We start from the raw sequence: 24652 nt of genomic DNA on the forward strand, positions 1-24652 counted from the left end.
GAGATTGTTGCTCCAAGGACGAATTATAAATGCTGCGAGACTCGTCCTCATTTTACTCAGTGTGCAAATAAAGAATAAGGAATGTCTGCCGGATCAATATGTGCAAGCAGGAGAGCACTCTTGACACTCAAGTGCAAACCTCCCTGATACGACAAAAGGTGGGGCCTATTCTGAGGTGAAAAGGAGCGTTGTCATGGAAACCAGTCATCTGGACATCTGTGGGAACCCAAACACAGACCAAACACAGACTCTTAAAGTGCTGAGAGAGTCTACTTAGAAACATTAGATTCATTTTACCTTTGTGTTTTCTTTCAAATGTTTTAATGTGGGCTCTTAATTTTTTGGAGACTGTTTTTATAAGTGCACTGTAATTTTTTTTAAATTGGGGTCCAAAGGTTAAATTACAGGAGGTCATATTCAAAGAAGAAGCAGTGTGACAGTTTTGACATATTTAAACCACTGAAAACATAAACTCTGAGACTAAGCGCTCTTTTTAGCGAGTGCAGAAGCCAAGTCAGACGGGTCACCTAAAGACATAAGGTATAAAGCGAAGACCATGTGTCATGTGACCAACAAAGTCCAGTAGCAAACTCAATATGAAATGTTGACATTAAAAGAATGAAACAATGCACATATCACAGATACATGGCTTACATGTTGCATCTTATTTTAACATACAAAAATAAGTCTGTGACCACTGTTTAATTTCATCTGCAAAGTATTCTCTCAAGTAAACATTTAATCAGTTTGTCAGTAAAATGGAAAGTGTCCATTATAACTCCAGAGCCCATGTTGATATCTTAAGATTGCTTGTTCCGTCCAGTCATTTGTCCGACATCCAAAAAGTTGGTAAAGAATATCAGCACATCTTCACAATACTTGAGCAGCTGGAACCAGCAATGTTTGACATTGTTGCTTGAAAAATTGACTTCAACCATTGTCGGAATAGTTGCGGATTCATTTTCTGTTGATGGATTAATCCTTTAAACCAGTGGTGTCAAATTCATTTTAGTTTGCGGGCCACATACAGTCTGACTAGATCGCAGGTGGGCCGGACCAGTAAAACCACTGCATAATGTCCGATAAATAACAAAACCCCCAATTTTTTTCCCTTTTTTGTTTAAAGAAGCACATTTTAAAACGCTAATCCAATTACAAAGCAGATGACAAACAGTCTGATGTCTCCAGAAGAATAAATGCAATTTCAACAATATTTCTTAGTTTTTCCACATTCAGTCAGTCGACTACTCACTGTCACTACATGTGCATTTTTCTATACATTTCCACCCCTGTGTAGTAAACATGACATCACCACACCAAACTTAAGTGAAAGAAAAGAACTGTATTCTGGGCGGGATGGAAAAGCCTTTCACATGAAACAGCATTTTACATGAAAAAACTTGCTAACTTAACTTGCTCCTGAAACCTGGCACCTCTTACCCTTCACAAATACATCACTATTAGGTGTGCAAGGTCATCCAGTGGACCGGATTGGACCCTTTGGCAGGCCGGTTCTGGCCCCCGGGCCATATTTTTGACACCCCTATTGACATATACAGCCTACAAAACTCCAGCACAATACAGATCAGTACTGAAAGAGACAGAAGACTAAAAACATCCACAGCTTTTAAAATTTATATGTTATTAATGCACGTATCAAACACATGACTTACACACCTTTATGTCTATGCATGAGAAACAAAAACAGTCTACAAGGCCTAAGTTAAAGTAGTATAGTTAACAGACTGGAAAATACACACCCAGCTGGCAGACCTTCTGCACAGGCTCGTTCACAAATCACTGAAAAAACTAAACAACCAACAAATGATATTTCATTACTAATGTCCCTTTAACAGTGTACATATCTGTATCCAGACAAACACGCTGCAGTACAGAAGTTGCTAAACCCTCCATAACATCACCAAAAACAAAGCAAGGAGTGAAATACATACACGAAGCCATAAAGAGACATTTCATCATCATGAAAGACACCAGCAAAGACAGAAAAATGTATCTGACTCACCACATTTGATGTAAAGGCCACTTTTTTCTTCTTCATGGTGGTGAACTGGTTCCACGCATTAGTCTCACTGCACCTGTTGACAGGGGGGCATCTCCCTCCATCTTGGCCAGCTGACATGTATCCAAATGTTAACATGAATTCAGCTTCTGCCAGGCCGAAGTACGACACTTAACTTGACAGTTTAATTCCAAGAGTCCTGTCAGTTCACAGTATGGTGACAGTGACCACAGCTGTTTGATAATTACTGTTTAATCAGTTTCACCTGGATTCACCTGGGCCCTGTTTCAACTGTCTGCAGTGCATGGTCTAATGTGCATTTACGGAGTGTCTAACTCCACTTTTACTATTTAAACGGCACATAATCTGAGCGCAAAGTAAGCCGCAAAAGGCAAGGGCGATATAATGTGTCCCTAATTACCGCACGGTTAGCACACCTGTGTACGCCTGTGGTGCGGGTGCGCCAGGTGGGCGGAGTCTGCTCACCTTCTGACAGGGATCGTTACCGGAAGATCGTCCGGTCGGCGTTTACGTCACCACGACCACATGTCCCATACAAACACAAACAAGCACAGGGAGATTAATAAAACAGATGACAGTTAACTGATGAGTGTCATTGAGGCTTACACAAAATGATATTGTGACCATTGCTGTCCATGCAGGCAATTATTTGTCAACTATGTAGCAAAACTAAAAACTGCAGGGTAAGATGGGGGAAGATGCCCCCTTAAGAACAAAGTCAATTTCATGTAAAATTAAAATGATTTGGATATGATTTGGGCACGTGCAGGATGATGATGCATAATCCAACACACTGTCAAGACAAATAAATCGGTAGAGTGACCAACTTTGTTGTTATAGTCTAGAAAAAAAAATGAAACTAATATTTAGGGGCAAGAAGCTCTCAAGCTCAAAACAATCTTGCTAACTTAATTTAAAAAAAAAACACTAAAATTCCAACCCTGACCCATTAATGGACTCTCTACAACAGGGGTGTCAAACATATGCCCGAGGGCCAGAACCGGCCCTCCAAAGGGTCCAATCTGGTCTGCTAGATGACTTTGCACACCTAATATTGAAGCAGTTGTGAAGGCTTAGAGGTGCAGCTGTCAGGAGCAAATTAAATGAGTATCCTGTTTCATGTAAGAAGCTGCTTCAGAGGCTTTACCACTCTGACGTGAAAACAGCTCTCTGAAAAAGACAATAAATACTTATTGTTGTCTTTTTTAAAGATATTGAACATTGTGCAAAATATTGTCAACCAACAACTTCAATGCAAAAATAATCTGTCTCAGACTTTTATTTTAAAACACATTAGGTTGAACCCTACAGCTAAGGTACTGCCAAAACTTAAGATATGTAAATGGTTTGTGAGGCACAGATAACTTAACCTGCTTTCTTAATAGCTTCCACGTTAGTTTGGTGTGCTGATGCTGGCATTACCACACAGGAGTGAAAATGTACGGAAAAATGTAATGACGGCGAGTCGTAGACTGAATGTGGAAGAACTGAGACATATTGTTGAAACTGCACTTCTTTTCTAAAGATATCTCAGGCTGTTCATCATCTGTTATTAAATATATTAATGTTTTTAAAATGTACTTGTGCTTTACACTCAAAGAAAATGAAAAATGTGAAGGTTGTCATTATTTCGAGGTTATTCTACAGTGCTTTTACCGGTCCGTCCCACTTGAGATCAAATACGGCTGAATAAGGCCCATTAACTAAAATGAGTTTGGCACCCCTGGTCTATAGGCCTTGCAGCCTTTCTTTGAGGCTAATTGTTTATTACTTCAGGATGTCCTCTGACTAATGGCTAATTCATTCAAGACAACTAGCAATGCCATATATTGGTTAGGAGAGGAATTAAAGAGGTGTGAGCATCTTTCTCCATCTTACTCTAGTTATAAACTTGACAGAGGAAACACAAGTATATGACTAGGTGTTAAAAGTGATTTAATGAGACATACAGATACTGGGATTTACAGATCACATAACTGAATTAAAACAACACATTAAGACATATTTTGGCAGTTAAATGAGAAAAAAGCAAACAGTGAGATGACTACAAGTCTGTAGGCCCAGCTGTGGACAAAAGCATCTAGTCATAAGACTGTTTTGACTAGTTTTTGATCAGATAACCACGTGATTCAGTCTCTTATAGGCTATTTTACAGCCACACAGTTCTCACCAGCGTGACTTTGACAGACAATAACAAAAGTTTGGTCATTATCTGATCCTAGTTGCCAGAGAAAGTCTTTTTGAGACAATTTTTTTCCTTGAAAACCAAAGTCTCAACATGCTGATGCACCCCTGGATAAAAAAATAAAAAAAAAACGTTCCCGTCATGTGACTCATTCCTGACAGATGGCGTGGTCGCAGTGTTTTAAAGGCTGGACAGAGAGTTTCCACCAAAGTACTATTTGACATGAGCAGGTTTCAAGTGCAAACCAGGTATTACACAGTGCATTACAAAAGCAGACAGCGATGAGATCTGTAGAACCAGAACAGTATGCCAATCACATGATGAATTTAAGCTCTTAGCTTTGCCTCTGTGTGAGACTGAGACAACACTTATCAGACACACACATGGCATGCAGCTGAGATGCACCTACTACTGTGTAAAACTGACATCACAAACTTATATTTCTCTGCAGCAGAGTATGAAGCCTTTAATGTGATGGGTGTTCTGATCTGGTACACTCAATCTGCCCATTAGCACATAGTCTCAGGTGATTTTGTCTGACTCAGACAGTTAACCTTTTGTGTTGTTGCCTCGTGTCTGGTTTCACATTGTGTTGCTATGTTTTTGTTTTGTTTTTAAGCAAGAATACAAATTGCTTCTTGCAACCTTTTGGTTACAGTAGGCTGACAGGGAGGCTGAATACATGACGCCTGTGATACACAAGATAAAACAGAATCTGATATGGTTGCATACATGTTTTTACATACAGTGTCCCTGAGGAAAATTTTGTTGTTTTTTTTTTTTTTTGGTCTCATCAGAAATAAATCATTTTCTTATTTGGAGATCAATAAACTCTGATCTGTTTCTCCTACGCACTGGTTAGCATTGTCACCTCACAGCAAGAGAGTTCTTGGTTCGAAAGCCAGGGGTTGAGGGTTTGAACCCCGGGGTGGGGGAGCCCCTATATTCTCCCCGTGTCAGTGCAGGTTTCTCTGGGTACTCTGGCTTCCTCCCACAATCCAAAGACATGCAGGTTAATTGGTGATTCTAAACTGGCCCTAGGTTTGCATGTGAGTGTGAATGGTTGTCAGTTTCTATATGTCAGCCCCTTGATAGTCTGGTGACCTGTCCAGGGTGCACCCACCGCTGGTTTCCTATTTGCATAAACTTCTTGAACACAAATCTGAACTAAAATAAAGCTAAATGTTTATTTTGGATGTTTTCTTTCCACCAGTCTGAAAGGAGACATGTTATGGAGGCAAAATAGCCAAAATTGGCCTGTGCATGAAACATTTACACCCATAGTGTCTCCTTGCTACTTGGCTACTTATCATCTTTGAAACTAAAACCCAAATCTACATTTAACTAAATCTTAAGTCATCCTTTATGAAACTTGTTTTGCTTCATTGACTCCAGTAGCATTGTGTGCCCAGATCTGCAGAAGTATTCATTACTGTTTTGTCTTGAGTATGACTTTAGAGATGACAAACAGCTGAGTGAGCTCTCAAGGCTAAATTTGTTCTGCTTCTCTCGTTATTTCCACTTACGTAGGTCTGTTCTGCTGAGCAAACCTAAAATGATTTCTCAGGATCATATTCCTCTTAATCCTGAAGCATACACTGTGAAATGAAAGCAAACAAAATGCAATTTATTGTGGGAAACACTATAAATAACAACACGTGAGCGTTCGTCTGTGATTGAATTATGGAGAAGACTTTTTTTTTAGGGTTCAGAGAATGCTGCACTAAAAAAAGGCCTCATGTTTTTCATTTGATTTTACACACGTCAATATGTGGTACACTGACACTTTATCCCACAGGAAGAGCAGATGGTTGGATTGGGCGGGAGTCAAATAAGGTATAATGTTGCATGTTCACATCTCTCTGCCTGGATTATATTAAATTAGGAGACATCACAGCCTGTCCTCACCCAGCTGTTAAAAAGGGGTGAAAACAGCCAAAAAGCCAAACAATTAGCTCACATGTCACTTCTGAATCCACTGCTTATATTTAAAACCACAGTGTCATGTTTTTGCCTTGGAGCTAAAAGACTGATCACAACCATTTTTATACCACAGATACAATGTGATGATTTAATATTCACTTGACTTCACAAGATGCTTGTGCCTTTAATGAAGCACAGAGGTTTACATCTCAATATCTTTTTATTTTGTATGTCTGCTATGTGTTTTCCCATATTATTAAAAATAAAAACCATAGTCACGGAGGCTATGTTTGTTTCTGAAGTGTGACGAGTGCTAATAGCATCAACTCTGTCCATTTTAAGGCTGACTGATGTCTCGTCACTGACTGCACATACATTTCAAGGCCAGTTAGCACATTTATCAGTGCACATGTTTGTTCATCTTGAGAAGTTCCGACTCAGTCAAGCCAGCCATGATTTTATCTTCTAAACTAAACAGGAGGAAAGAAGTGTATAATGAAAAACAGTATAATGCTGACGGTTGCATGCACAAAAAGCATCTGCCAAGTGAATATAATGTAATGTAGCGGAGGTTGTGCCAGGAAATGAGTGACGCTGGACTGGCTGACACTTTCATTTACAGTGACACTGGACATCAACATCTTCTAATGCACAGAGACTCCTTGTGGACTTACAGCAACATTATCAATGAAAACACAAGACTGGTTTAAACTTACAGTGGAATTAAGCCGGTCTTTTCTCCGCTGTCTCTGTGCAGTAGATGAGGACAAACCAGATTACACACATCATCCTAGATTCAATAGTTCACTTGAATCACACATTTGAACATGTAGCTTAATTCTTGTGCATAGTCTGAATTGTTGGAACGTGCATAAATCACTTTGCAAAACATGAAAGAGTTGTTGACATGTTAGTTAAGAAGACAGGATCATATGCATCTGCAGAGTCAGAGCAAAAGTCAAAATGTCTGCTTATGCAGCAGACAGCACTTGTGTGTGTGTGTGTGTGTGTGTGTGTGTGTGTGTGTGTGTGTGTGTGTGTGTGTGTGTGTGTGCAGCTTGTAATATAAGATGTGTGTTTGATACTCCATTTTTAAGCTGGTGGAATTGCAGAATTTGCTGATCTCATGGGGAAACTGGATACCAAAACATATCAAGCATTGTCATACAATGAAACTGCATCAAACAAAAATGAATTATTCTTCTTACCTTCCTATTCAAATACTAATCTTCAAGTATTGTTTCTGATGACTAAAAACTTAACTAACAAAAATGTGATTAGTGGATTCAGAAAAGACAGACTTTGAGACACATTTTAAACCTGTCAGACAAATTGAATTTACAGTATCTGTTTGTTGCGCTCTGCTGCCAGCATGTGGTGAGAGGAGGTGATGGCTCAAAAGTCTCTCCCAAAGGATGATCTCTTCTTATGAGGTCACATGACATCAACACATATGTTTGAAAGACAACATCTCTGATTTCTTATTGGGTATGGTTGTATGACTTTTTGTCTTAGCACCTGTGACTCACAGAATTTCTGTGTTAGAGCTCTTAAATTTTGGCACAAAGTAGTCTTATTTGTCTATTACAAATAGCAATGTTTCCAACTTCAACAACACCACAGAATTTATTAGTATGATGTCAAATACAAGAAGTTTGTTACAACCTGCCCCACTGGATATGTTGTAAAAATAAGAGTAAAGATGTGGAAGTGGTCACACAGTATGACTCACAGGTCATACCTTCTTGGTGACAGTGGTGCTGTTACAACCCCTGTTTGTTCTGCCTTTTCTTTCTCCTCACAGCATCAGACCTACTACAACAAAAACATTAACTACTACCACTTAAAGACCAGCCTCTACGACGTCTGTTGCTGCTGCTGCTGCTACAAACAATAACGATAATCAAACAGTCAGACAGCCGTCATGGTGGACAGTTAACGAGGTCTCGCAGCATTAGCCGCTCTGATTCTTATCAGAGATGGACTGCTTTCTTTTGAGATTGATCATTTTTTTCCAAATGCCATTAAAGAAGCAATTTCCTTGAGTCAAATGAAAGTAGGGGGAGGTTGTTCATTCGTCTGGGACATTTGTTTTTCATCAATACAATTTTAATAAACCCTGTCTTGTGTCTTTTATGAAAAGGCGGAGTAGATTAGTCCCCTAACGACTGGCGTACAAGACATATCAACCCCAGTGACCTGTTCAATCCCTGTATATCTAGGGTGGAGCCTTTATTGTTGTAGTTTCACACACTCATGATGCACATGGATCACTGACTTCATTTTGAACTGTCAGTCCTGTACAATGATGTTATACTGTAGGAGAAAAGGACAGAGACTACCTGAGCCCCCTCATACCAACGTTTTATCATCTCCTCCTGTAGTTTGTTAGTGTTCCACTAGCTTCTGTGACCCAGTGAGTTCTCAGAGGTTTTCTTTCATCATTCCTACCTAAAAATGTCACGACAAATTGATCAGTGCTTTGCAGTTTGCTTGTGTTTATTCGTTTGCAACATCCCTTGAGCTCTCTCCTCCACTGTAGTAAAATGGTTTACTGGAAGGATTTTAGAAGTTCATTTCCGATGCAGTACTTAGTAACAGTCTGCACCAAAAGAAAATTCAAAACCATAAAATGAAATCATACCACAGAGACATTCAGTTTGATCTGATGAGCAGGACTGACTGTTGTAGAACAGTTAATGTTGAAAAACAGGCTAATGACAGTGTTGTAATGGGACTAAAAAAAAACAGGGATTATGATGTTTAGTAATATGAGGATGTTGCGTTGGGAACGAGAAGGGCAAAATGATGCTTTAATCCCCAGAGCCAACAAAAAGCTCATATTACTGACTTTGATAATGTGATTACTGCTGCCATCTGTTCCCTCCGCTCAACTTTTAGTTTCAGGCTGACTTTGACCCATGTCTCTATTTTAGGATTTAGCTGAAAACATATTTTTAGATCAATTTGCAAAAGCTTTGCAACAGTTTTTAAATTCATTTCCTACTTCATGAGATCAAATAGTTTCTAAGAATACAACAATGAATCACAGACTTGAAACTTGTTACATGAGCTACAAAACAGAAGCCTTTTACATAATCACCTCCGACGAGGATCTCTTAACAGGAAAGTTACATCAGATCCTGTTTACTATCAAATGTGTCTTATGCAAGGATGATTTTGATCCTCAGTAAGAAATGTATGTGTCCTCTTAAATCATGATTCCAGATAGTTATTTAATTCCAAAGTTCAGATTGCTCAGTTCAGTTTTCACTTGTACTGCAGCCTGTGTGTCATAAACTATTCTCCTCTGCCTGGTTCAGGTGTGTGTACTGACAACAGAAGAGATGTGTCGACAGCCCCTGCCTCTATGAAATCCTCTGGGTGTCATGTGCTGTAAGCACCAGCTGTTAAAGCTGTTGGTGATCATGTTGCTTGAAGTTTGATATCTAAATTTTATTCTTGTGCTCAGTCGACTGGTGATGTAATACATTCAGTACTTGTATGAAGTTTCAGATTAAAGTATAGACTTTTCATCCATGATGAGTAGGCTCATGCCCTCATGATCAACCTGTTGTAAACACAGGAGGGACCCACTGCAGGACACAGACAGGGTGGTGGTGATAAGAAAAGAGTTTATATTCTAGAGGAGGATCTGGATGAGAGGCTACTGGGAGGGAGTCATAAATCCAGGAGGGAGGAATGGAGTTAATGGAGGACAGGAGAGGTGGGTGATGATCCCTGAAACAAGGGGGACAGGTTAGTCACACTGAACACAAAGATAGTGAATCACTAGAGATATAAACAAAGTTGGCCTGGAAGTGTAACTACCACTTTGGTTGACATAACAACCTGGCGAGTAATGGTCAAAGGGTCGGGGTAGATCTACTGCAAGCTGATGAGACGCAGATGAGCAGGCTGGGAGAGGTGACCAGTCAAGGAGAATGAGGAAGTTCAAAATGCCATTCAACACATCAACATACATTATACCAATATGCCTGTGTTTGTGTGTGTTGTCTCCCACAGTGTTGTTCCTGTCACGTCTTTCACTTGTTTTGTACCTGCATCACCTAAAAAAAATGTTATAAACTGTGATCATCCCCATCTTATCTCCTGTATTGTCCACAGGCAGCTGATGGCTTTCTTTTTGTTGTTGACTGTGATCGAGGCAATATTTGTTTTTGAATCGGTGCTGAGCATTATTTCTGTAACGTTAAATGATGTATGAAAACTGTGTTTTGTGACTGAATGGACGCGGGTACTGGCTTAAGGGAATATGGCCCTCACTCTTCCTCCTGCATTTCATCTTTGTGTCTCCAGAATGACCTGAAGGGCCAGAGCCTGTTTGATTACCTGCATCCTCAGCGGTCACGGCACAACAAGAGGGACTCACCAGTGTGAAAAGTTATCCACAGTAACAACAAGAGCGTCTTAATGAATTTCTCTTTAAACATAAACATGTAATAATACATCCAAACACTTTATATACAATTTACCTTACGTTCTAATGACAATATTGTATGGTTACTAAGTCTTTTTCCCTTTACCCCTATTTTGGTTCTGGTAGATACAGCTGTGTACTTATTAGATGTAATATAATAAACTAAACTAAACTAAACTAAACTAAAATAAAATAAAATAAAATAAAATAATAAGATTACAGTGTAACTTACAGGCTGCCATCTCCACTGTAACATTTTTAATTGTTTGTTTTTTAGGTGGTCTTTTCATGAGGCCAGATGTCAATCCAAGTACTTTATGACTTTTTTCTGGGGTGAGATGCTCATTTTTCTGCAGGATGAAGTTTAACCCAAACATGGAAGATGAAGATTTTCCCTCCAGCTGCTTAAAAACATGGGAGCAAAATGGTCTGTTGGTTAATCAGGGTCTGACAATCATAAATTAATATTACTCTTCAGTGTAGAATATTAAATTTATATCACATAAAATACACCTGCACTTAGAATACACCTGAACCCCTTTCCTTTACTCGCAGCATATCTTAAAGACTTCTGCACCATTCACAGCACTGGTTATTTAGAAAGATGGTCTCCCACTGAGGTGGATATGGATGAAAATAATGAGGCAGACACTGATGGATGTCACTTAAGCTGTCTTGTAGCTGTTGGCCGCCTGCATCCCCACACTGTTTCTCAGCTGGTGCAGAATCACATCAAGGTCAAGCCCGTGGGGTTTGTTACATGTCATGTTGTTGATGGGACATGTGTCTTTGTAGATGGAAGGTGAGAACTTTAAAGTCTGATTTGGACTATTGAATATTCCTATGTACACACCTGTTATCAATCATGTTTCAGATAGTAATGCTTAGATTTTGTGTCTTGATCAATAAATTATCCAGTATCACTAGAATATATTGAAAGACAATAAAGTGAGCATGCTGTTTTCTCTTAAAGGGCCACTGTCATTTTGGCTTATTCACCTCAAGAGCTGCTGGGAACATCATTTTATGAGTACTGTCATGAGGATGATATTGTTCATTTAGCAGAATGTCACAAACAAGGTATGTGTCTTACAGAGGGGACAGCACTTGATTAACCGTTATTGCCCATACACAGTGTACGAGGCTCTGTCTGCTGTCTTGTTAGAGCTGTAACACTAAAGCAGTCTGATCTGCTCTGGTCTGGTGGAATTACAGCGCTGTGCTGCAACGGTTGAAAAAATAGCGCTGTAGTTCATCTTACCTGTGGACAGTTCATCCATTACCTGTCCTTGTCCCCCTCTGTCACTGTCTGCTCTAAGTGCTGCAGATGAGAGAGAAGATCAATACAAACTGCTACAGGTTAAAAATAAGAGATGGCTCATTCATCACACTAAGAAGCTGCTGGTTCAATTTTAAGAGCCCTTGGACCAAAGAAGTGTGGTAGCTACATGATCTCTACCAATACTGTAGTCATCTAAGTGAACCTGCCCTTTTCTTGCTTACAATGCAACATCATGTTGTATTATCCTGTTATATCATATTCTTTCTAGGATTATTGTTATTATTAGGCATTAGACTGCTATCCAGGTTTATATTACTTGTATTATTTTAGGAGTTGTAGTATGTTTGTATTGTATTTTATTAAATGTATATTTAGTAGTTTAATAAGAGTCTAGTCACGTTAGCGGCTCTTTGAGGCTGTAAACTAAATGCTCACATCACCATGCTAACATGCTTACAAAGACAATGCTAGCATGTTGATTTTCAGCAGGTTTAATGTTCACCATGTTGGTTTAGCTTGTTAGTGTGCTAACATTTGCTAATTAGCACTAAAACACAAAAAACAACCGAGACTGATGAAAGTGTCAGTGGTTTTATGGGTCATTTGGACACAAATGGACCTGCATTAGATAGGGCTTTTCTAGTCCTTTGACCACTCAAAGTGCTTTTTACACCACGAGCCACATTCACCCATTCACACACTGGTGACCAAGGCTACCATACAAGGTGCCTCCTTAACAAACTCTCACAGTGAAGGAACAGTCATTGGGAGCAATTTGGGGTTCAATATCTTGCTCAAGGATACTTAACCGGAGGAGCCAGGGATTGATCCCCTAATCTTCCGATAAGTTGATGACCCACTCTACCTCTGAACCACAGCTGCCCACAAAACAAAAGCAGTTCCTGACCCAGACTGACCTGGTACTAAAATGAGTTATTCAAAAAGAACCATTCATTGGTTTTCGCCCATCACTAATTGGTACCAAGTTAGGTGCCAATCCATTTAGTGGATGTTGAGATATTTGATAAGTGAGCATTGTGACCTGCTGGTGGTGTTGGAGGAAACTAGAGGATCACAGAGGTCATTAGAATACATCAGGTGAAAACCATCTGTACCTAATTTTAGGCCAATCAATCATGTGGATGTTTGACTAAATATATATGAGCCCATCCAAGAGTTGTCAAGATACCTGGACCAAATTGGTGGACCGACCAACCGACAGACTGCTAGCATGGCTACACAAATTGCCATCAGTGGCTGCTGGCTAAGAAGAGCAGAATAGATGCAGGATATCTGCAAAGCCACTGTGTGACAACTAGGTTACATTATTTACAGCCAGGCCTCTTTCCTCACTCTTCTACTTTTTCATTCAACAAAACAGTCCTTCAGCTGACAGACCTGAGAGCGGTTACCATCATCCTGCTGCCTCCTTACACAACATGGACACTGTACTGATGCCAGGTGACAAGCAAACAACCTTTTCTTATTTGCTTATTGTGTTTATGCAACACATAACACATCGCACACGTTACAGCCTCGTCTTGTTGCAGGTGAAGAAGGGAAATCGGTGCCTGGAGTTCCAGATGATATGAGGGCAGGCCCTGGTGTGAAAGGGTGGAGAATACGACCAGGAAGAAGGAACAAGGCAACCAAGCACAGGAGTACTCAACAATGCAGAAGGTCAGTGGTGTAGTGGAGGGTATACTCGGGTATACAGGGTATGCCCACTTCTTTTTTTTTCCAGTTACGGTATACCCACCTATCACCTAAAACGCCATTGTAATATATAGGAGAGTGTGCCCACTTCCTCATCAGTAACCTACCTATCTACCTAGCCGTACACCTACCTCATCAAATACCACTACACCACTGCAGAAGGTCACAACATCATGTCAGGATGGAGAGGATGTTTTTGAAGCACTGGACTGTTCTATGCCTCTGTCTGCAGCATGAGCTGTAGGTGGTCAAAACTTGAACCTGGTATGATTATAGATTAGGTGTCCTACATGTCTGACATACCTGGAATGCCCTCATCATAAAAAACCTGCCTTCATACCTGCAGCAGAGGATGATAAAGCCGAGAATGGCAGGAGGAGACTCAAAGGGGGAGGCAAATGTTTTCAGTGAATCAGCAGGTCTGACCACTGACTTCCCTCAACACCTGATCCTACTGACAGCTGACAGCTCTGCTCCTCTCACAGGGCCATATGTCTGACAATATGCCAACTAAGTCAATCATCAATCTTTGAAAGGTGTTCTGGTAACATAAGAAAGTGCTCTAAGACTCTGAGATTGACTGCTACAAGACACGCTGATATCTGCCATAAAAAATAGAGTTAAAGGAGGAAAATGATTCAGAACTAAAAGAGTCTTTCTTTACGTGAGGATCCTCTGTACATTTCCCTGTGCAGTCTTTTCGCTGTAGCCTGTCCTGATTTGTTCAACTTACAATAAGGCTATAGTGAGGGCAAAAACAGGCACGTGCACAGACAGACCAAGTGGTGCTTGAGCACCTGCCCCTTGACTCAATAAGTGCCCCTTGTTGCAAGACATTTTTTTCAATTTCATTCTGTCACAATAATTACGTTATCAACTTATCGAGGTCATGTCCATGTATCATGAGCTATTGCCAGTTGTGTTTACATGCCTGTTGGTTTACATAAGAGTGACTCTCCCTGCAGGGCAGCATCCATGTCTCCGACCTGCTTTCACTGGTGACAGCCAGTCAGGCAATGATCGTTTTGTCACTGCTGCGAAATTAAATCACTACTGCATGAGTGTATGGGTATCAAAATAAATAAATAAAATAAATAAATATGTAAGTAAATTAAATTTTGAAACAAGTATCAGTGGGGTGCCCTCGTTCACTTGAGCTCCTGCCCCTAAAACGTCTGGGCACAGTGCTGACAAAAGCCTCTCTGGTTTATTCTTGTATTATTTAAGCACCTGTTCAAATATTCATTCTGTATTTCTTGATGTTTTATTCATTGTACTAACATAATTGTGAAAGCTCCGGATCCATCTTGTGTAAGACGTCCCTCTTCAGTGAACATCAGTGTTCACTCACTTTGTTTTATTCATCACATCAGAGCGATCACTCCTGTGAGGGGTCTTATTAAAACTATCACCAAATTTTAAAATTAAGGATTAAATATACAAAAAAAAAAAATGTTATTTTGATGTCTTTATTTGATGATTTTAAGTTTTATTTTTTAACAACAATTTCAAGCTTTGCACAAAAAGATTCTGACCACAACAGCCTGTGCTCTGCTTAATATCTTGGCTGTGGGAGGAGCATAACATCACATATCAGATCCAGCCAATGACTACATACCCAATTACAAGATTCAAAGACATCCGAAAGGAGTTCAACTGGAGATCATGACACGATGCGGTGATAACTGATTTTCTCCATGACCAGAAAGTCATGTTTTCTCCATATCAAGTCTTGTATTCTTCCCCCCAAAGCACATTTAGTTGTTAGGCCACCCAAGAGAATCAAAATCAAAATGATCAGTGAAATAAAACCTGTGAGAAAACAGTGACACCACAAGAGTGCTCAGCCAAACCCGTCAAATTAAGGTACGATAACATTGTAAATAATAATGTTAATAATAATAATAAGTGTTTTACTGATTCTTTTTCCCCCAAACAGAAAAATAAATTCCTTTGGTCAAGTAAAAAACAAAATTAAAATAAGAGTGAACTCTTCCTTTCACCAGTCTTATGTCCCTCGAGTTTCTTTTTCTACAGTCAACCAGGTTCTTGAGGCTCTAAGGCTGCAAAGGAGGTGTCAAGGCAATATGGTTATGGTGCCCCTGGCGCTCCATGCTGCAGCATGCTGGGAGAAGGACTAGAGGAGTAGGAGAGGGGCAGAGGCATTGAAAGAGGACCAGTGTGTCCTCAGACAGCAGGTGAAGGTGCATCAGGGTCAGGCTCGTTGCTGTAGTTGTTGCTGTAGTGATTCCCACTAGGTGGGTGATTAGGGAGGATGTCAAGTTCATCCACTTGGGGGCCAGGATGCATCACCACCAGCTGGTCCTGGGGGATGTCTGCTGCTGCAGCCGCCAGGTTTGTGATGGACTTGGACTTGACGCACTGGAAGTCCACATGGCGGCTTTTACCCTCTTCCTTTTCCCAGGACATGCGGATGAAGGGCCTCTGGACGTAGTTGTAAATGACCTCTGGACGACCTCCTGGTCGTTTTTTGACTTTCTCTTTATATGTAGGGTAGCCTGCCAGAGGAACAGTGTGGACAAATCATTAGCTTGGTTTTTGTTAACGAGCTCTTTTCAGCCAGAATACAAAACAAGAGAATGATGAGACGAGAGCTTTTCAACCATTTGGCCAAGTGTTCAACACACTAATGATGTTTTAGTACTTTGAAGTATCTCTGATATATATATATATTTCCACTATAACTATGCTTTAAATGCTGAATTTATCAGTGAATACAGGTATCAGACAGTTACATTTTATGCTTTTTCCTGTTCAAGACATCTTATGACCAAATTTAGGACAGATGTTTGGACAAATCATGTTTTACTTATTTAAGCATCACAGATAAGCATTACATTGCAGGCAAGTAGTATATATGTGGTCTTGTGCAGAGTTAAGTGTTACATAGGAATATGGTTATTAGAGTGACGTAAGTCAGTCTACATTCTGCCAACAGGTAAGTGCAAGAATTAAGTAAAATGACAGTATTATAGTTTTTAAAGATTTGTAACATTAGAAATGTGGACTTTTACATAGAAAGGCTTCACTCGTTTTCACAAAAAAAATAAAAAATGGATATGTGAAATTAGATAAAATGCTTGTAATAGTTAAGACCTCACAAATTTAAATTAAAGACTATTTAATGACTTTTAAGGCCTTACTATTGTAACATTGAATTTAAGGCATTTGAAGACTTTTTTAAGGACCTGTAGTCCTTTAATTTTGGTTTCAGGTTAGTAAAGTACCTGGATAAGGCAGGATACTGTTCTGGTATCCAGTAGATGATGAAAACATCCAACCCCAAACCAAAGAAAATTAACTTTTTAACCAGTTAACTTTGGAAATTTTTGCCTTGTTTTTGCTAAGTGGATACTTTACTTTACCCTTCATCATGCCAGCACCCAGATCCCCCTGCTCATCTCTCAGGTCAAATCAAATGGGATTTACCCAGAATTTGCTTATGGCTGTTGCTTAAACTACAGATTATACTTTCACTCCTCCCTCTCTCTCAAACTCAAATCAAACTGGAAAACTAAGCAGTGCTGATCAAATCTAAACAAAAATTCTGTTACCGTATTGTGTATTTCTTTCCTAACATGTTTTCAAAAACATATTTTAGTGCATTGTTGTGCTGTATTACAAGCTTGTGAACAGGAAGTGGGTGCTACACTGTTTCCTGTATTAAAAAAAACAGGCTGCACTTCAGTGCTGATCAAATATGAACAAAGATTCTGTTACTGTGTTGTCTGTTTGTGCCTAAAATGTCTCCAGAAACATATCACAGCTAACTGTTTAACAATAACATGAGATTTTTCGTTAGCAGCCAGCTGCGTTATTGTTTTTGGATGGGAAATTCGCTTAACACCGCCACCAGTTGGAATGGTTAATGGTCCGGTGTGACATTCTGGTAGTTGGAGGTGTTCTATCTCTTGTGCAAAAGCATATGCCACAGCCCTTTCCCTCCGTTTTCTATGGTCATAAAGCACCAGTTTCGAAAGTAGTCGTGTCTTTTAACTGCACAGACAGCCTTGTCTCACAAAACACCATCTTTCCTGCAGTGAAACACTTCATTAACTGATCAGTTTCACATCATAAATTGGTTAAGTGAAGCAGCAGCAGAAACAGTTGGGGGAACATCCAACTACAAACATTAAAATCCTTTTCCTAGACATTTTGTCCATTAGTATGACACACAAACACACACATCAAACAGAGGCAGAGCCATACCAAAGAAGTGGTAAACTGCTTTTGATGTCCTTGAAAACTCTATGCCTTCAATATTGCAATACACTGAACTAATTTGTTGTGTCTCATGCCTGCACAGATGTTTTGTCTGACTCTGTTGATAATAGCGAGCACAAGTAGCCTGCTAAAACCAATCAAACCATCAAACAAATCATTTCAAATGAGCTTCCATCTTAGCAGACATTGTTCTCAGTAATATAAAAAGCATCCCTTCTTCTTGTCGTCAGATGTCTTCCCTATCCTTCTTCAACTGTTTCTTTGTTGCTGGCTTTTATACTTTGTGCTTCTTTTGTTCTCAGTCAGCCACCATACCATTAATTTGAATGTTTGACGTTTTTTATATCACTGTGCCTTTTATTCATTTGAGACAGATATACAACCAACAAAGTCTTTTAATGCATATTCAAAACTTTCCTTCCATATCCAGTCTGCAACAAACTAAAAGATCTGACATGAGTTTTCCCTTTGTCTTTATCACTTTGTTTTCTAGATGATAGCCGTCTCATGAGAGCCTCGCTGCCCAAAATTAGCACAACTTTCAATGTGGTATTTTGCTTATGCATTATGCACTGCTATTACTGAAACCTCTGGCTTGATTTCTGTGTCTGAAGTTTTGCTGTCAGCACTTCAAACTGTAACTTGCCTGGCTCCACTGACAAGGGAGATAAAGGAAAAAAAAAAGTTACTTGATTATTTGAGAGTTAAACTTACCTTCGATGCCCAGTCTTATTTTCTTTAATCCTCTCTCCTTTAGAACTGATTTGGCAACATCTCGGTTCTCAATGTACTTGAAAAATCTGTACAGCTTGGTGCTGTAGATGACTGCGAAGACAACCAGAACAACACTAAATCATACATCTGCACATCTGCAGACCTGTGCGTTTGTATTTTGTATCAGTGTGTACTACTCACTCTGTGAATACTCTTCTCCCATTTGTGGTGGATATTCTTCATCCCAGTCGACCACATCGTCATCAGTAAGGACTACAATGTGACACTCCCTCTCTCCGCTCTGGGCACTGGCCACCATCAAAGGCAGAACCATTTCCTCCAGGTAAAACTCAAATTGCCGCCGAGCTCCATCATTGGACAGCTCATGCATCAGGGCACCTGATAACAAAGGAGATTAATCACTTAGAGGATGTAAACTGTTTAATTCTGACTCGCAGAACTCTACACAATGAGTGAGATAAGCTTAAGAATCCATAAATATTACCTACAATATAATAAGTTTGTGATTAAATGATTTCTTTGCTGCTTGACATGTTTTGCGTTGTGTAAGACTGTAACAGTAAAAGCAGTCTCTTCTTCATGCTGACTCAAACTGCCACTGTTAATGTGTACCCGTAGAGTTAATAGCTTCAGTGCCCAAGACAGAATACTCACTGAGGTCTCTGCATTTGATGGTGCTGTAGTCAAAGGAGATGCATAGATAGTCACACGCCTCCCGCAACTCAGGGATGGAAATTCCATCAGGACAGCGGATTATCCCAGATTTGTAGTAATCCTGTCAATTAGACAGAAATCACACAGAAAACAGTCATTTCAAAAGCTGTGTTAATCCATTAACTCACATTATAACATGAAATAATCAAGTGCCCAAACTTAAACACTCAAAGCTTTAAAAATAAGAAAAAAACCCCTCTGTAACAGTATCTTTCTTTGGCAAAGCATTTTGGCACCAATAGAAGATTCAGAGCTCCACACTTTAGACTTTACAGGCTGCTGAACTCGTTCATTACTAAATCTGTTTAACTATAACAAGATGGGTCCTCAGTAGGCTGAGAGGAACACACAGTAAGCCAGTAAAACAAGATGTGAGGTTTTACTACCATCTTTGATTTAACCTGCTTTGATGCTGTTAACAGGTTGCATGTATGCATAACACTAAATGTCAAGTTTAAAACTATAGGGTATTGTCCAGTGAGGTGTTTCGTTTTAAGTCTACCATTCTTGATTTAAACACAGAAAACGTTAGAAAGGGACTGACCAGAATTGCTCGGAAAACTGTTGAGCTAATTCCCTCAGCCACCTCGTACTCCCCCTTCTCGTTGGGCCGGGTGAAATTATGTTCTCTTCCAGATCCAAACATTCTGAAATAAAGACACTCTGGTTTATTCTCTGAATCACAGACAATGAAAACCCAACATGTCCAAAGCACTTTTATACCTACATTGAATTTATACATTGCTAATTAGTAAAATACTTTCAGATAATAATGAGGGTGAAGGTATACTGTACCTGCCCAACATGGTGTTGGGTTGCGCAGTGAAGATGGAAGGATCTACTACAAAGCGTGTGTTGTCAACAATCAGAGTGACTCTTTCTGAGGTCCTAATGTTTCGGTTTCCCACAGTGGCGCCCACTCCTCCCTCCTTGGGATTCTCGTAGACAAAAACCATTTCTCCGACTCCTAAGCTCTTGAAGGTGCCTTCAGTACTGGACAGGCTGCTGTTGCGACTGCTCACCACCCCACTGCTGCTGGAGCCGCTGGGAGAGACTCTCTGAGGCCGTGGGCTACTGGGCCTCGATGACGGGCCACCATCTCGTTCACGGTCTGCACACAGACAGACAGAACAATGATAAAATGCATTTTCTATCATTTTGCAGCTTGATTTGTAGGTTTTGTATTATGTGATACCAGATTTGTTACCATCTTAGGCATCCACTGCTAGTAATAACTAATCTAAAACAACCAGACTGAAAAGGACCCTCCTCAGAACATGTGTCTCCTACCCAGACAACTGACTTGATCCATTTACAACCAAAAACGGCAGAGATATAAACCATCTCTGAGCTGCGAGTTGATAAATGCAGTCAGCTGTTCTCGACAGTAGCTGCCAAGAGCCGTACGCCTCTAACATGATATCCATATAAACCCTCTATTCTTTCCATGCACACTCACCACTGTTGTGTTGGCGGGTGGGTGAGGTGACGTTGCGAATGCAGGGGGTGAGCTGGCCTTCTCTCTCATGCGAGGAGTCCCTGGAGCGATCACTGGAGCGGCGGCGGTCACGTGAGCGGTCACAGCCTCCACTGGCACCATGCATGCTCATCTTCCTCTGTTCTGCCTCCACTCGAGATGCTCGGGCCTGACTTCTGCTTTTCAAAACAAAAGCATACTTAACATTCCTCTCTTTCTTTCTCAAGGCCAGAGGAGCCAAGGCGTTTTAATTTCACCTTTAATGTCTGACATAAAACAAATATCAGAGATGCCTGAGCTTTGAATCACACAAGAGGTTTGTAACCAAACCTTGTACTCAAAGTTACAGAAAGACGTACACATAGAGTCAAGTATAAAAACACTGCAAAAGCACCGGAAGACACTATGTAACTCTTCATTTTAGATTTGTTTCTGACAGGTCAAATCTGCTTACTGACAGAAAAAACATCAGGATACAAGCTATTGATTTCATAAAGGGGAGAAAAGGCGGAGGTGACAGGCACAGCTGCAGGGTAATAATGTGCAGTCAGTACAAATCCACCCGCTGACCACAAGCAAACATGACAAGTACAGGGTACATCCCCCTTGGCACTGAGACCAAACCGACAAGTCTCAGCTCTTCCTGCCTATTCTGTTCTGCCATCATATCCGCCTTTCTATTGTTCCTCCAGTGTAAAAAACACAAACAAAACTAGAACGCTAAAGGAAAATGAGCTCACAGGGCAGGAAGGAGGAACCGATGCCATAAAACAGATTAGGTTTTAACTTTAGTTAAAAGGAGTGGAGAGAAATACTTTGAACACCTAAATGAACTTTGTTGTTCAGGTTAACTGAATTTCATTTTAATTTGAATTCATTTTGATACCAAATCGTACCAATTGTTAAAGTTTTACCTTAACCACACTAAAGGTGCATGTGGTGGTCTTTCTTGGCTATGACTAAGAGAAAGTGGAACATGTATACATACATGATGTATTTTGCACATTGGTTGATATCTCTTGTAACTTTGTGTCATACTTAAAGCCACTTACGCTTAAGTCAACACATAATCATTTGATGCTTTTGAAAAACTAAACTGCCATTTTGGAGAATTGTTATCTCATCAGTTACTTTGACATATATCATGACATATTATAGATAATCATCTTCACATCACAGAATTACATCCCAACCCTCACCTATTGTCATGAGCTCTGTGAAGTGACTGAAAGAACGAGATCGCGGATGCAAGCTGCTGAAATTAGTTCCCTCCGTGGGTGGCTGGCCTCAGCCTTAAAGACAGGGTGAAGAGCAGAGACATCCGGAGGGAGCTCGGAGTAGGGGCGCTGCTCCTTCGCATCGAAAGGGGTCAGCTGAGGTGGTTCTGGCACCTGATTAGGATGCCCCCTGGGCCCCTCCCATTAGAGGTGTTCTGGGCACGTCCCACTGGTAGGAGGCCCCGGGGTTGACCCAGAACACGCTAGAGGGATTACATAACTCATGTGGCCCGGGAACACCTTGGGGTCCCCCAGGAGAAGGGACATCTGCCCCCATGACCCGGCCCCGGATAAACGGATGAAAATTGATGGATGGATATCACAGAATTATCTGTATCATGATGCCTTCATTCTCATGGGTAGGTTTGGGTATTGTGAATAAATCTATCAAGGCATGTACAGGGCGTGTCCGTATGAAGTTAATCTCATATAAACTAACCTGATACACAACATGTCAATAAAATAACTCATGTGAATCCAATGAATTTAATACCCGGCCATTCAATGAACAAGGAATGTGTTATACAAATGTTAGAGATATCAAATATCGCCATCACAGTCCTGTTAACTGATCTGTAACATTACCCACATTGGCCTTATACAACCACTGATATCAAAGGTATTCTTATCTTGGTAACTTGGTTTGGCAAAATCAAGGCAAATTTATCACTGTATAAATTTACGTACTGCCTTATTCTTGATGCAGAGCTCCCTATCATCTGGTTACCTTGTAATAACTTCACAGACAGTTGTACTCTATACTAAGGTTACGCCTCTCACATAAGGAAAACAGGAGTCACGTACAACATTAAGTCAATAATCAGATATGCACACACCGTATGACTGTCATCTGATATTTGAAGCAGCTGTAAACAACACCTAATGTTTACTTTAATGCCACATCATCCCATATTATCATTCCACGTTTCAAGTAACAAATGTGTGACTAATCTATAATCCAGCATCAATCCCGTCCTGCCCTGTCTCCTGACAGTGAGTGACACTACATATCTGCCATGGCTCACCTCGAATGCTTGCAGAGTTTGCGAGGTCGGCTTGTTGCGTTTCGTTCCCAGTTTTCGGTGTCACTGGAGTTACTGTCATATGACTGCAGACGTGCTGCCATCACCCGTACATGGGGGAGTCTGGTCTGGATCTTTCACCGTTCATAATCTGGTTAATGGCGAAATCAACAAGTCAGATCCTCTGATCAGCCCCGAACAAACCACGGGCTAACGTTAGCAACTGTCAACTAAAAAAATAGTTTGTCAGTGACTTCACGTGTGCTGTCGACTAGACTATAAAAGAAGCTGGGGTATCGCAGTTGTCGTTGACGTTAAATGGCTGGATAAGTTTTTAACATCTCAGAACCAAATCTTGTCAACGTTGCTGTCAGGCTGAGTCAGCCTACGATTAGGATAGCTAGTTTGCTGCGTTAGCATACCTAGCTAGCTATTAGCTGGCGCTGCTAACGGTACAATACAACACTATTAGCATCATTTTCTGGGACAGCTGTGTGGCTAGTGACGTTGTCCCACCTAACGGCTGTTATATACGAGGCAGATATGTCAAATAACATGGAAAATATCTACCTAGATGGCTACGTTTTCCGCTGTAGTGTAATCCCAATCTCTCACCAGCTAACCAGCCATCTCCTTTCAAAACACTCACCCAGCTGACGTCCGACGTAACGACCGTTAATGGCTTGACGTACTGACGCACACAAAGCTAGAAACGACAATCTTAAATTAGCTGTTGCTAAACTTGCTAATTACATTAGCTTTGTCTGAACAGTCATCTGGATTATAAAATAAAAATGTCTTGAAGGTTGTCGATTTGTTTTCCACAGCTGGTTGAACCAATTTTACTGCTTCCTAAAAAGGGAATCGAGCGTTGACTGCCTGCTTCTCTCAGATCTCGCGAGATGTTGCGTTTCCGTGCGACAGTTACTTCTCTTTTTTTTAAACTCACTTTATTTAAAGTTTCTGCATATACAAAGGCATTACATCGAGTGAAATAAACATAAAACCAAAGATATAAACAGCCACGGGGAAAAAGAAAATGAACAAAGGTACATGAAAAATTAGACAAATTAAATAATCACACAACAAGTTACGAACAGATGAAGCTGAAAGTCAAAATGCCTTAACAGATTTAACAGTTGATGTCCCTATGACTTACTAGGTAAGGGGTTTTGGATCAAATGACGAATTATAAGGAAAAATAATCTTAAGAACTCATATGTGATTGCTTTACATATACATATGTGATGAATAGTAGTTTATAAAAAAAAAACTAAGATTAATTTACTTGGAAAGAAATAGAAAGTGCTGGTAATTTTTGTTCAGTAGTTCAGAGTGTGGTTTCAGAGTCCTACTATAGTCATGGAGATAAGCTGATTACAAAATGATATAAAATCAGGTTTATTTGTAAGGGCGTAGCCCAATATCACATACAATGTTGATGGTTCCAACTCACATCTTACAAGATGACAAAAAACTCCCCAAATGCTTATAAAATTAAAGAAACCTTTGAAAAGGAAATTCCTAAACCTTGCAAAGAAGCCAAAGATATGTAATAGATATAGTAAATTCAGTATCAAAAGGTCCTTTATAT

General features: G+C 40.1%; 2 protein-coding genes across 6 annotated transcripts; one reads left to right on the forward strand and one right to left on the reverse strand.

Moving 5' to 3' along the window:
• Positions 1-10917: 10917 nt before the first annotated feature.
• On the forward strand, positions 10918-12034 carry arntl1b (aryl hydrocarbon receptor nuclear translocator-like 1b; the record flags this gene model as incomplete). Its single annotated transcript, XM_049562568.1, has 4 exons — positions 10918-11017; positions 11146-11392; positions 11564-11670; positions 11910-12034. Coding segments are annotated over 4 exons (579 nt in total), but the record flags the coding sequence as incomplete, so codon positions are not given.
• A 3009-nt stretch (positions 12035-15043) lies between these two features.
• Positions 15044-23879, reverse strand: btbd10b (BTB (POZ) domain containing 10b). 5 transcript variants are annotated; one of them, XM_049560142.1, is made up of 9 exons: positions 23708-23879; positions 23062-23209; positions 20742-20938; positions 20078-20393; positions 19827-19929; positions 19223-19343; positions 18749-18946; positions 18548-18658; positions 15044-16107 (listed from the first exon to the last, which is right to left on the reverse strand). In XM_049560142.1, exons 2-9 carry the CDS (start codon positions 23160-23162, stop codon positions 15776-15778), a joined length of 1479 nt encoding a protein of 492 aa, XP_049416099.1. In that variant the 5' UTR covers positions 23163-23209; positions 23708-23879; the 3' UTR covers positions 15044-15775. The 5 variants fall into 5 exon arrangements, with proteins under 5 accessions (XP_049416099.1, XP_049416116.1, XP_049416108.1 ...); XM_049560159.1 differs by having other exon boundaries at positions 20742-20935; positions 23708-23874; XM_049560151.1 differs by having other exon boundaries at positions 23629-23721.
• Between the last annotated feature and the right edge of the window lie 773 nt (positions 23880-24652).

The sequence above is a fragment of the Epinephelus fuscoguttatus genome, linkage group LG2 (assembly GCF_011397635.1).
Source record: "Epinephelus fuscoguttatus linkage group LG2, E.fuscoguttatus.final_Chr_v1".
Classification (NCBI taxonomy): Eukaryota; Metazoa; Chordata; class Actinopteri; order Perciformes; family Serranidae; genus Epinephelus; species Epinephelus fuscoguttatus.